Source organism: Papio anubis, chromosome 10 (genome assembly GCF_008728515.1).
Source record: "Papio anubis isolate 15944 chromosome 10, Panubis1.0, whole genome shotgun sequence".
Lineage (NCBI taxonomy): Eukaryota > Metazoa > Chordata > Mammalia > Primates > Cercopithecidae > Papio > Papio anubis.
This window is the reverse complement of record NC_044985.1, coordinates 100,438,869-100,450,321: the sequence shown is the minus strand read 5'-3', so window position 1 is coordinate 100,450,321 and position 11,453 is coordinate 100,438,869. Positions and strand designations below refer to the sequence as shown.

Here is an 11,453-nt window from a genome sequence, read left to right as displayed (position 1 = left end):
CGGCTCCTCCTGGTTCACAGAGCTGCACAGCACACTGCCCGTTAGGCACCCCACTGACCGCACCCCCCAGAGCCTCAGGTCTGGGAGCACAGAGGGGAGATGGAGGCGGTGGCATCCTCACTCTGCCCAGCTCAATGGCTGAGGCTGCCCAGAAACCACATGTCCCGTCCTGGACAAGTGGAGTCACCGGGAAGTCCCTGCCTTGCCAGTGGCCTGATTTGCCACCAGGCACACCTCCTTCTGGGGTGGCTGAGCCACTTGCCTGACACCTGTCAGCACCAGGTCCCTCAGGTTCACAGAGTAGTCTATCCAGCCAAAGAGCACGGCGTTTGGACGCCTGTCACTCAGCCCGCCCTGTAGTCACCTGGGAAGCCAGGGAGGTTCCCATGCCGCTCTCTCAGGCTACCGGGGCCCAGCAGTGGAGGTAGAGGAGGAGGAGGTGGAGGATGCATTAGGAGGTGCACAGAGGGAACAGGCACCTTCTCTGCTTTCCTTTCCAGGGGTGCCTCGAGTAGGGGGACAGCAAGAGGAACTACAGGAAAGCCTCCCATGTGGCACCTCCTGCCCCCAGACTGTCTCCTGGCTTCTCCAGGGGAAGCTGCTCACCCTACTATTGCACGCACACTGCCTGGAGCAGGTGCCGGCCAGGATCCTTCTCCCCATTGCTCCTCCCCGGAGGCTGTCACACCCCGCCCCCTGCACAACCCTATCCCTCTCCACTGTGGTTCTCTCTTCCCCTTTCATCTCCTCCTACACAAATAACCCACATCTGTGAATCCCTGCTCACAGCCCGTGGCCATCAAGGATTATGGCTCTGGACGGACTACTCCACCCCTGTCCCCCCACCACCCTGCACCACCCGTGCTCAGTGGGACAACCCACACAGCCCCTTAGCGACAGCACCATTCCCCTGGGGTCCTCGCGGTTCAGCAGCCCAGAAACTCTGTCTCCCTCCCTCTTCCCAGTGGTATGCTGCTGGTCCCAGCGCTGCGACACACCATCTGCCTTTCCCTCCATCCACTTAAGCCACACTCTAAGCTCTGGGACCCCCAAGGTTCCACATTTAAAATCTGAAAACCCCACCCTCCCATTCTAATCGTAGTCTATCACGAGACTGAGAAGAATGAGACAAGAGACCGGAGACGGTTTTACCTAAGAGAGACAGAGAGCCTTTGCTCGCCCCTGCTTGAGTTTTCAATCCATCAGCTCTCTCTAGCTCTGCTGCTTTGCCTAAGGAGACCGAAGCCCACAGCTCCACGCTTGGTGTCAGCTTGTCTTGGGCTCCCCTGCCCTGCAGCACCTCAGCCCTGTCGGGTCGGCACTGTCCCTCCTGCATGGCACTGCTGAGCCCCGCAGGGAAGAGTAACACTATTGGGTGAGCTGACATCCCTCCAGAATCCCCAGGCTCAGAGGGCCCCACATCCTGCCTGGGAAACCTATTAGGGGCCCCAATCGGATTATCTCCCCCACTTTGCCCTCATTTCTCCAATGCATTGTACCACCTTCCCTCATTCCTAGCAAACACACTTACCTTCTCCCTATCAGAGAAAACCAAGGCCAGCAGGTGAGAACCTTCCCGTCTCCCCATCCCAACCCCTACAAAGCTACCCACAAAACCACCCACCACACTCTTGTCTCCTCCCCTGCCAGTCCTCCTCTATTCCCAAAGACAGCCGCTTCCTGTGCGCTCCCCACCTGCTGGTCGGCCCCCCACCCATCAACCATCCCATCTCCCCTGTGTTGGTGACAGAGGAAAGGGGGAGGGAATAGAGATGAACCATGGCCTGCAGACAGAACTGATGGACCTGCTCAAGAATTGACATCAGATGAGAACGAGGGAAAGTCAGGGGTGTCTTCTCCACCCAGTGTCCCTCAAGCAACTCAAATACAATTTGTTCCATGTTGAACTCATCCTGTAAGCTCAGGCACTTGGCCTCTCTTATCATTTTATCATACGCCTTACAAAGTAGAAGTTCAGTAACAACACAATTTGAACTCATCATCTTCCCCACTAAGCCATCCCTATTCCTTCTCTTAATTCTTCTTTAGCCCCCTCCTCTTCTTCCCCGTTCTTCCTCCTCCTCCTATTTGCTGTCTCAGAGAACGACACTGCATCCACCGAGCTGTCCAAGCCCAACCCCCGGCCTCAGTCCTGCCTCCTCATTTACCCCTTCCATCCGATAAGCCACCAGGTGCCAGGAATCAGTGACCTCACAGACCACCCTCACCCTCAGCCCTTCTCTCCATCTCCCTGGCCCTGATTCATTCAAATCATGCTCACTTCTCCCCTGGATCCTTGCAATTCCTCCTGCAGGAATGTTCCACCCACTCCCACTCCATGTCTTGTCCTCCACGCTTGACATCACAGTTGCAGTTCACTTTCTTTTTTTTTTTTTTCTTTTTTTGAGATGGAGTTTTGCACTGGGGTGCCATGGCGCAATCTCAGTTCACAGCAACCTCCGCCTCCCGGGTTCAAGCGATTCTCCTCCCTCAGCCTCCCAAGTAGCTGGGATTACAGGCAAGTGCCACCATGCCCAGCTAATTTTGTACTTTTAGTAGAGATGGGGTTTCACCATGTTGGTCGGGCTGGTCTTGAACTCCTGACCTCAAGTGATCCACCCTTCTCGGCCTCCCAAAGTGCTGGGATTATAGGCATGAGCCACTGTGCCCGGCCCAGTTCACTTTCTAAACACCAATCCAATCATGCCCATCCTCTGCCTAACTTCCTTTCTTGGTACTTAACTTTTGGCCCAGAGTTCAAATCCCTCAGCAACACACCCCAAGTCGTTCCTGATGTGCCCTGGCTTCCTCTTCCTCTCGCTCCTCTTCCACCTGCCGCCTCCCTTCACCACACGTATCCCCAGCCACGCGCTGGTGTCCAGGGTCATCGTTCATCGTTCAGTCATGACTTGAAGGTTTTGCAGGCCAGGCATGATGGTGCACTCCTGTAATCCCAGCATTTTAGGAGGCCAAAGTGGGAGGATCACTTGAACCCAGGAGTTCAAGACCAGCCTGGGCAACATAGTGAGACCCCCTGTCTCTACAAAATAAAAATTAGCCAGGCATGGTGGTGCATACCTATAGTGCTAGCTACTTGGGAGGATGAGGTAGGTAGGAGGATTGCTTAAGCCCAGGAGCTCAAAGCTGCAGTGGGCTATGACCATGCCACTGCACTCTAGCCTGTGCAACAGAGTAAGACCCTGTCTCTAAAAATAAATAAATACAGACATGAAAATAAGATAAAGTCTCTGCACATGCTGCTCCCTCTGTCTGAACCCCAGCCCCCAACACCCACACCTGCACACACATGCATGTGTGATGCACACACGTCCTCCCGCTCCTCTCCCCAATCTCAGCTTCTTCCTTCCAACTCTGCCTTCACCCTCTCTGAGACACCTTCCCTGACACCAGACTTAACTATTCCTCCTAACTGCCCGACATCCCCTGCTGGAGGGGTACCGCCATCCATGGAGGGCCATCTCTGGGTTTCAGGGCTGTTTCCTTCCACAAGAATCTCAGTCCTTCAGGACAAAGGCCATAATCTTCTTCATCTCCATCATCTTCATAGCCTGACATCCTAACACTGAGCCCGGGATACAGTGAGAGCTACTGTGTGTGTGTGTGTATGTATGTGTGTAATACAGTCTCACTCTGTTGCCTAGGCTGGAGTGTAGTGGTGCAATCTCAGCTCACTGCAACCTCCACCTCCCAGGTTCAAGTGATTCTCCTGCCTCAGCCTCCCAAGTAGCTGGGACTAAAGGTGCCCGCCACCGCATCCGGCTAATTTGTGTGTGTGTGTGTGTGTGTGTGTGTGTGTGTTTAGTAGAGACGGGGTTTCATCATGTTGGCCAGGATGGTCTTGAACTCCTGACCTCAGGTGATGCACCCGCCTTGGCCTCCCAAAGTGCTGGGATTACAGGTGTAAGCCACCATGCCAGGCCGAGAGCTATATTTAGGCAGCACTTACCATGTGACAGAAATGATTTTATATTCTCAAAGCCAATCTTTGAGATAGAAACTATCCCAATATTTAAAGAGGAAGTAAATGAGATTCACAGAGATTAGAAATATGTCCAAAAGCACATAACTCAAGAGAGTCCAATTCTGTTCAAAGACCACCTCACCTCCACGGTCACGCTTTTAACCACCACATCTTATTATGTAGCTAGTATTCAGGACACATCGAACAGATTCAGGGACGACAGTGGTGACTGTCCAAATATAGAGGGCATAAGAAGAGGGGTAGCCCCATGGGCATGACCTGTGCAGTCACACAGGGCTGGCGCTTGGTTTAATGTTCTGCTATTTCTGTCTTCACATTCTTAGTAATTTCTGAATAAGAGACACCATATTTTTATTTTGCCCTGGATCCTATAAATGAAGTCAACCAGTTCTCCATAAGAACCACACAGGAAGCAAGTTTCAATGCAGACTCCCAGGCTCCTCCCCGAGCTTCTAACTCAGGGGGTCTGGGATAGGGCCAGTAGTAACAAGGTCTCCAGCTGACTCTTTCTGGACCACTCCTCTTCAATGCCACAGACTCTCCAAGGCCAGATGTATGCTCAGCTGCAGTTCCACAAGCTGCCACACAGTGACAGTATAGCCCCGGTGTTTGCTTAACTTTTAAAGAGGCAGATGTGCCTGACATCTGCAAGATCCCCGCCCAGCCAGCCATCTTCCCACATGGATGCAATGATGCTTCCTCTCGGCAAAGGTTTCTAGCTCGCACTGCACATCAGTTAGTGCGGTTCCTGCAGCTAGAGCCACAGCAGAGGTGCTGCTCACCCACTCACCCATAAAAGCTACCTCTTCAGAGGGTTGGGTACAAGAGCACTTACGGTAATGGAGGGGAAATGGGCAAGGAGGCTGTGGCATCCTCAGAAGCCCTCTGCAAAAGTTCAAAGAAGGGACAAGGTGGCAACCCTGGGGCGTGAGGTCTGGCAAACAGCTGACCCAACAATGGTCCCATAGTAACCCCTCCCATTTTATACAGTCCTATAGTTTTCAAAGCACCTTCACATCTAGTCTCACACTGATACCACCCTGTTATTTGAGGCTGATAACATCCCCAACAGACAGATGCGAGAAGGTGGATGGCATAGCCCCAGGCGATGGAAAACGAAGTGGTGGGAAAGGATCCAAGCCCAGGTGTCCTGACTACGGCATTCTTCTTGCCTTATCCCTGGTCCACAATCACCATGGAACCTAAGGAAGGAAAAAGAACCTGCCTGGGCTCCGTGGCAGACCATTACATCAGAATGTCTGAAGCTGAGGTACTGGCATGAGTTTTTGTTTTTGTTTAAGTGCCCCCGTCGAGTCAAATGTTCACCAAGATTGAGAAACACCAGGCTTCCCAGGAGAGCAGGCACGGGCTGCTCCACCCAGGGATAGCAGCTCCACCCGGGGACAGCAGCCGCGGTGCTGACTGCTCTTTGCAGCAACTGAGAGGACCGGGGGAAGGGCCAGCTGCAACACACATGCGCTGAATGAAAGCCAGTCAGACCCCATGCAGGGACTGCTGAGCTTCAGGCCCCAGGTCCATTCAGTGCCCAGAGCCCTCTAGGCCCTCTCCAAGCATCCCGCCTGCTTCCACCCACAGGGCTAGTATAATTCAGGGGTGGGTGGGTGCCACGCGCTGGAGTTAGGGGTCCCCAGACCCAGGGCAGGAGAGTTTGGGCACTTCTGGGGACCCTTTCCTCATCTGTAAAGTGTAACTAACAATAGTGCCTGTTTCATGGATGCACAAGGATCCACTGAATGAATACTTTTGGGGCAGTGGCCAAGTGCTGGCCTTGGCCCGGGGCAGCCTAGAACACACCCTCCTGGCAGGACTCCGTCTATTCTTGGGGATCTGGTTTTCCCGCACTCCAAGAAAGCTCATCTTGTGCCATTTCCGAAAGCTGTCTTGCATTCCAGCTACACTTATGTCACACCTGGTAAAGGGCCCGCCATCACTCCGCCTCCCCACACTCACCAGATGGAAGGTCTGGAAGGTAATGGATTGGGCCAGGCCCCTGGGGAGCCCCTCCTCTGTGGGAAGGAATCAGACTCCAGCCACAGGAGGGGGGAGTGACAGGAGAGGCCAGGCCCTGGGCCACGTGCTGAGGAAGGTTAGGGGGCAGGGACTGTGGGCCTCGAATGCTGAGCTTTCTCCCCCCATGGCACGTCGCAAAGGCAGGGGTGGGGGTGCATAAGACCCCTGGAATTCACTTGAGTTGAGAGGCCAGAAGAACAGAGTGGCAGAGGTAGGTGAGCTCTGATGTGGAACTCTGCTAAGGAAACAGAACGCATTCTGTCTCCTTCCACAGTCTCTCAGCCTGCACACCTTGACAAATCACAGCACTTTGTTTCAATTGATATTTGCTGGTCTGGAGACCAAATCATTTGGTCGCCTGAATTCTCAGTGGTGTCATCTTCATGAATAAGCCAGTTAACCACAGCCCAACTCCCTTTCTTTGGGGGCTGAACAGAAATGTCTCACCCTGGGCAGGAGGGAGTTTCCTTTATTTCAGGGGCCAGACAACCCCAATCCCAACGTTTCCTGTTCCTTATCTCCCACTGCAGTGTTATCTGAATGTGGGAGGGAGGAAGCTAGACCCACGCTCCACGTCTCCCCTGACCCCCACCCCATGACTCATGCTGCCCCTGTAAAGTGCCAGGCACGGGCTGCACGGGGGCAGAAGCCTCACCTGAGAGTCCTAAGGCTGCACTGGAGGGTTTGATCTGGATTCAGGAGGTTCCTATTATTTCTTATTGCCATTTCATGAATGGGAAACGGAGACGGGGCCTTTCCCATTTTCCTAGGAGCCAGGGGCAAAGCTGGACGCTGGTGGGTAGGCCAACCTAGGCCAGGCTCCGCATCTCTCCATGGAAGACCCCAAAGACTCAAGCAAAAGACACACACTTTACTTTTCCTTCCTTTAATCTTATGCAAAAGGGACACAGGGGTTCAAAAATAAAAATTTCTCTTCCCCCTCCCCAAACCTGTACCCCAGCTCCCCCACCACAACCCCCTTCCTCCCCCGGGGAAAGCAAGAAGGAGCAGGTGTGGCATCTGCAGCTGGGAAGAGAGAGGCCGGGGAGGTGCCGAGCTCGGTGCTGGTCTCTTTCCAAATATAAATACGTGTGTCAGAACTGGAAAATCCTCCAGCACCCACCACCCAAGCACTCTCCGTTTTCTGCCGGTGTTGGAGAGGGGTGGGGGCGGGGGCGCCAGGCACCGGCTGGCAGCGATCTACTGCATCCGCTGGGTGTGCACCCCGCGGGCCTCCTGCTGCTCATTGTAGAAGAGATGACACTCAGGGTCCCCCCGGATGGTGGGGGCTCCCTGGATCAGCTTCCCGGTGTTGGGGTTCACACACCAGCACTCCCCACGCTGCCCGTTCAGAGACATCTTGCACTGGGGAGAGAGGAGAAGAGCGTGGAGGAGCCCGCATCCAGCAATTTTCCTTCCCTCCCTCAACCCGGCATCCACTGAGCAGCCACCCCTTGCAGCTACCCACGCGCTGCTGGGTGGAGCTTTGCAACCTCAAATATGCGCCAGGGAACCTTGATGAAATGCAGATTCCCATTCAGGAGGTCCTTGGAGGGCTGGAAATTCTGCATAGCTAGCGAGCTCCAACGTGACGCTGACGCTGCCCGCCCAGGGACCCCTCTGATTAGCAAGGCCATTCAGGACGCCCGAAGACGAAAAGACTCAGTCCCCAGTCTCAAGGGACGTCCTATCCAGTGGAGGGAACCCAGCCTGCTGAAGCTTAGTCACACTGTAAGGTGCAAACCCTCATGTTGCGATCAAAATCAGTGTGTGCCAGGCACTGAGTGAGCAAAGACACACCGCTTGTTCAGTTTCTAACAAATACCGTCATTTAATCCTCACAACCACTTTGTGAATTAGATGCCATCATTATCCCTGGTTTACAGATGATAAAACTGAAGCACAGATGGGCTAAGCAACTTGCCCAAGGTCACACAGCTGGTAAGAAGCATAGCTGAGATGGAAGCCAGGTATTCCCCAGGCATTCCCACTCCAAGGTCTCTGTTTTATGCATAAGCTAACTACTCCTGCAAATCACGTTAGTTACCCAAAGACGCAGCAGACAGCCTGTTTTCCATGAGAAGTGATCGAGATTTTTTTCTTCTGAGCTCCAAATGGAGTTAGGCGGCTTACATTTAGAGGGCATGTACACAAATAGCTTTTAATACTAACTAATATTTAGAGGGTCAAGGTGCCGGGATGGTGAAGAGGGTGGAGGAGAGGTGAGACCCCTGGGCCATCAGCAGAGCCCTGTTCCCACCTTCTGGCTCCACACATCCACACTTTAGGTCAGCCCAGACTGCCATTAGAACCACCAGGGCAGCTTTATTAAATCCCAAAGCCCAGCCAGGTGTGGCGGCTCATGCCTGTAATCCCAGCACTTTGGGAGGTCGAGGTGGGCAGATCACCTGAGGTTAGGAGTTCAAGACCAGCCTGATCAACATGGTAAACCCCATTTCTACTAAAAATACAAAAATTAGCCAGGCGTGGTGGTGGGCACCTGTAATCCCAGCTACTCAGGAGGCTGAGGCAGGAGAATTGCTTGAACACGACAGGCGGAGGTTGCAGTGAGCTGAGATAGCGCCACTGCACTCCAGCCTGGGAGACAAGAGCAAGACTCCATCTCAAAAACAAGAAAAAGAAAAGTATGTTACAGGGAAAATATTGCATATGCACACTTGACTATTAAACTGTGTATGAACAGAAGGTGGAAAGAGGAGGGAGAAGGGCTCCTGAGCGGTTTACTTAAACTTCATTTTCTCCAATGTATTTACAGTGTTGTTCTAGATGGCTTTTCAAAATCTTTCCAACAGCATTTCTCCATCCCTGACTCTTCATTCCCTGAGATACTTCGAAACCATGAAGGCAACTCGGCCAATGGTTGAAATCAATGATGGTGAGAGTGTGGCTCTCAGATTATCAGCCTCACCTGAGGCTTGTTAGAGCTGCAAACCTGACCTACCACGTGGCAATTTGGGGGCGGGCCCAGGAAGAGCTCCAGGTGATGCCAATGTCCGATCAAAGCTAAGATACTTGGTTTAAGCCACTTCCCTTCTCCAAGAGCCTCCTCCTAACCCAGACTCCAAGTGAGGCCGGTGGGTGGTTGGGCGAGTGGAGCCAGCAACTGATCCGTCGCAGGCAGGGAGAAAAGCCGCACCCTCCCCGGCCTGGCAGCTCCAATTCCCATGGTGACAGGACTCTGAGTCTCTCACTCAGCTCAGACCTCAGAGGATTATAAGCGGGTGGGGCAGAAACAAGCCACATCTGGGGCCCAGGGCTGAGGAGGAGACGCTCTGGCCCGGACTGGCCCCACACTCACCTGTTTGAGGTTGTACAGGCCATGCTTGTCACAGTTGGGGATGTGCAGGGAGTAGAGGTGCTCCAGAGGGCCCCGCTCATCCGGAAGGCGCATGGTGGAGATCCGCTCCAGGACCTGGTCCAGTTCCTGCTGGCAGGGAGTCTGCGCACACAGACAGCAGGAGACGCCCAGAGTGAGGACAGCAGGCCCACGAAGCACGCGCCAGGCGCAAGCTCAGGGAGAAGCTGCTGCACGGGGAGGGGACTTTCCCATGGTCGCACAGCCAGCAGGGGGCACAGGGACTTCTGACACCCTGCCCGGGAATCTCCCTGCCATGCTGGGTGCCCCACCCCAGCCCCTAAAGAAAGTTGTATGGATGGGAACGTTCACTCCTCTCCTTGTTCTGTGACCGTGGCTTTCATGTGTCAGAACGGGCTCTACCTCCAAATATCGATCCAAGTGGCGGTCTCCAGAGTCTCTATGCCCCCACCCCATGCCCAAGCTCCATTTCTTTCCATAAAACCAACCAGGGCCAGGACCCAAGATGGCAGAACTGGGAAGGAAAGAGGAGAGGAGGTAGCTCAGTGAGAGAAGCATATGGCAACAAGAGTGACTGAGTTTCAGGCCAGGTGCAGTGGCAGGCACCTGTAATCCCAGCGCTTTGGGAGGCCGAGGTGGGAGGATTGCTTGAGTCCAGGAGTTTGAGACCAGCCTGGACAACATAGTGAGACCCCCATTCCCACAAAAAAAAAAATACAAAATTGGCCAGGTGTGGTGCTACATGCCTATAGTCCCAGCTGCTCAGGAGGCTGAGGAAGGAGGATCACTTGAGCCCAGGTGTTGGAGGCAGCAGTGAGGCGTGATGGCACCACTATACTCCAGCCTGGGCAAGAGAGTGAGACCCCATTTCAGGGGAAAAAAAAAAAAGAGTAAGCAAGTTTCAGGGACTCTGTCTTCATCTCTGGGATTCATTTTCTTTGTCTATGTTCCAAATCCGTACAGAAACGTGGAGGTTTTAGAAGGAAAGAACATCAAGAAACCACATGTCCAGTCTATTTCACAGCCAGAGATACTGATTGCCCCAAAGGTCACTATGTTCCACAACTATGTTTGTGGAAAGAAAGGTGCTTTGCCCACAGGTCACACCAGACGAGGGTCTTATTGGGATGCCCTCCTCCAGCTGAGACCCCACTTTCCTTGTCCTCCCACCCCTCCCACCAGGCCTGACCCTCACTGACCCTCGCAGGGGGCGGTCGCAGCTTCTTGGGCTCCTCCAGGCCGAGGTGATGTTTGCCACCCTTGCCCATCTGCCGGTGCTGCTCAGCGACCTTCTCCCGGAACACAGCCAGCTCCTTCATACCCGACTTGAGGGGCTTCCGGCCTGCACTGCCTCCCCCGCCCAACATGTTCATGGTGCTGTCCACGTGGTTCTCCACCAGGCCTCCTTCCGAGTGGTCATCACCATTGTCTGCCGAGACAGGAAAGGAAGAAGAGCTCCAGGTCCAGTTTCCCAGAGAGACGTGCCCTCCGGGAGCCACCTGGACTGTAACGATGATGAGGGTGGAGATAACGCACAGCTAATGAGTGCTGATAGCCTGTCAGGGCCCGTGCTGAGCAATTTACACGGATGATCAATTTCAGCTTCACCCTAACTCTTAGGTGGGTACTACCAGCACCCTCCCCAACTTTCAGAGACAGAGAATTTGAGGCTCACAGAGGTCAGTTACTTGACCAAGATCACAAATCTGAAAAGTGATGGATTCAGGATTTGAACTCAGGCTGTCTGGCTCTAGAAGAATGACAGGGACCCTCTTACAAGGCTGGGGCAGAACAGAGGCGCACAGAGGGACGAATGTATTCGAAAGGTCCTGACCATGGATTGGGTTTAAGTCCTTTTTGGGACCCCCCAGATTCTCCCACCATAACCTCCAGTTTAAAGTTCTTCATTTTTGGTCTGGAAGAGCACCAATTAGTTGAGTTTTTTTAAAACTTGTGCCACAGACATCACTGGGCTGCAGCGTGTATGGCAAAGAAGAGGAAGGCCACATCGCCACCCAGAACCTGGTCCCAGCACCGTCCCTGCTGTCACTTTGCATTTGCCCACCTGGCCCCACCTGAGGT

At 53.7% G+C, this 11,453-nt stretch overlaps 1 protein-coding gene across 2 annotated transcripts in view; it reads right to left on the bottom strand.

Moving 5' to 3' along the window:
- Window positions 1–6,904: 6,904 nt before the first annotated feature.
- The window catches only part of IGFBP2 (insulin like growth factor binding protein 2), a 29,709-nt gene continuing 25,160 nt past the window's right edge, over window positions 6,905–11,453 (bottom strand). For both annotated transcript variants that reach the window (XM_003907928.3, XM_017946941.3), the window contains exons 2-4: window positions 10,571–10,800; window positions 9,354–9,494; window positions 6,905–7,399 (exon numbers count right to left, since the gene is read on the bottom strand). In XM_003907928.3, coding sequence (XP_003907977.1) covers window positions 7,235–7,399; window positions 9,354–9,494; window positions 10,571–10,800 — 536 coding nt within the window. In that variant the 3' untranslated portion in view covers window positions 6,905–7,234. The remainder of the gene's footprint in view (window positions 7,400–9,353; window positions 9,495–10,570; window positions 10,801–11,453) is intronic.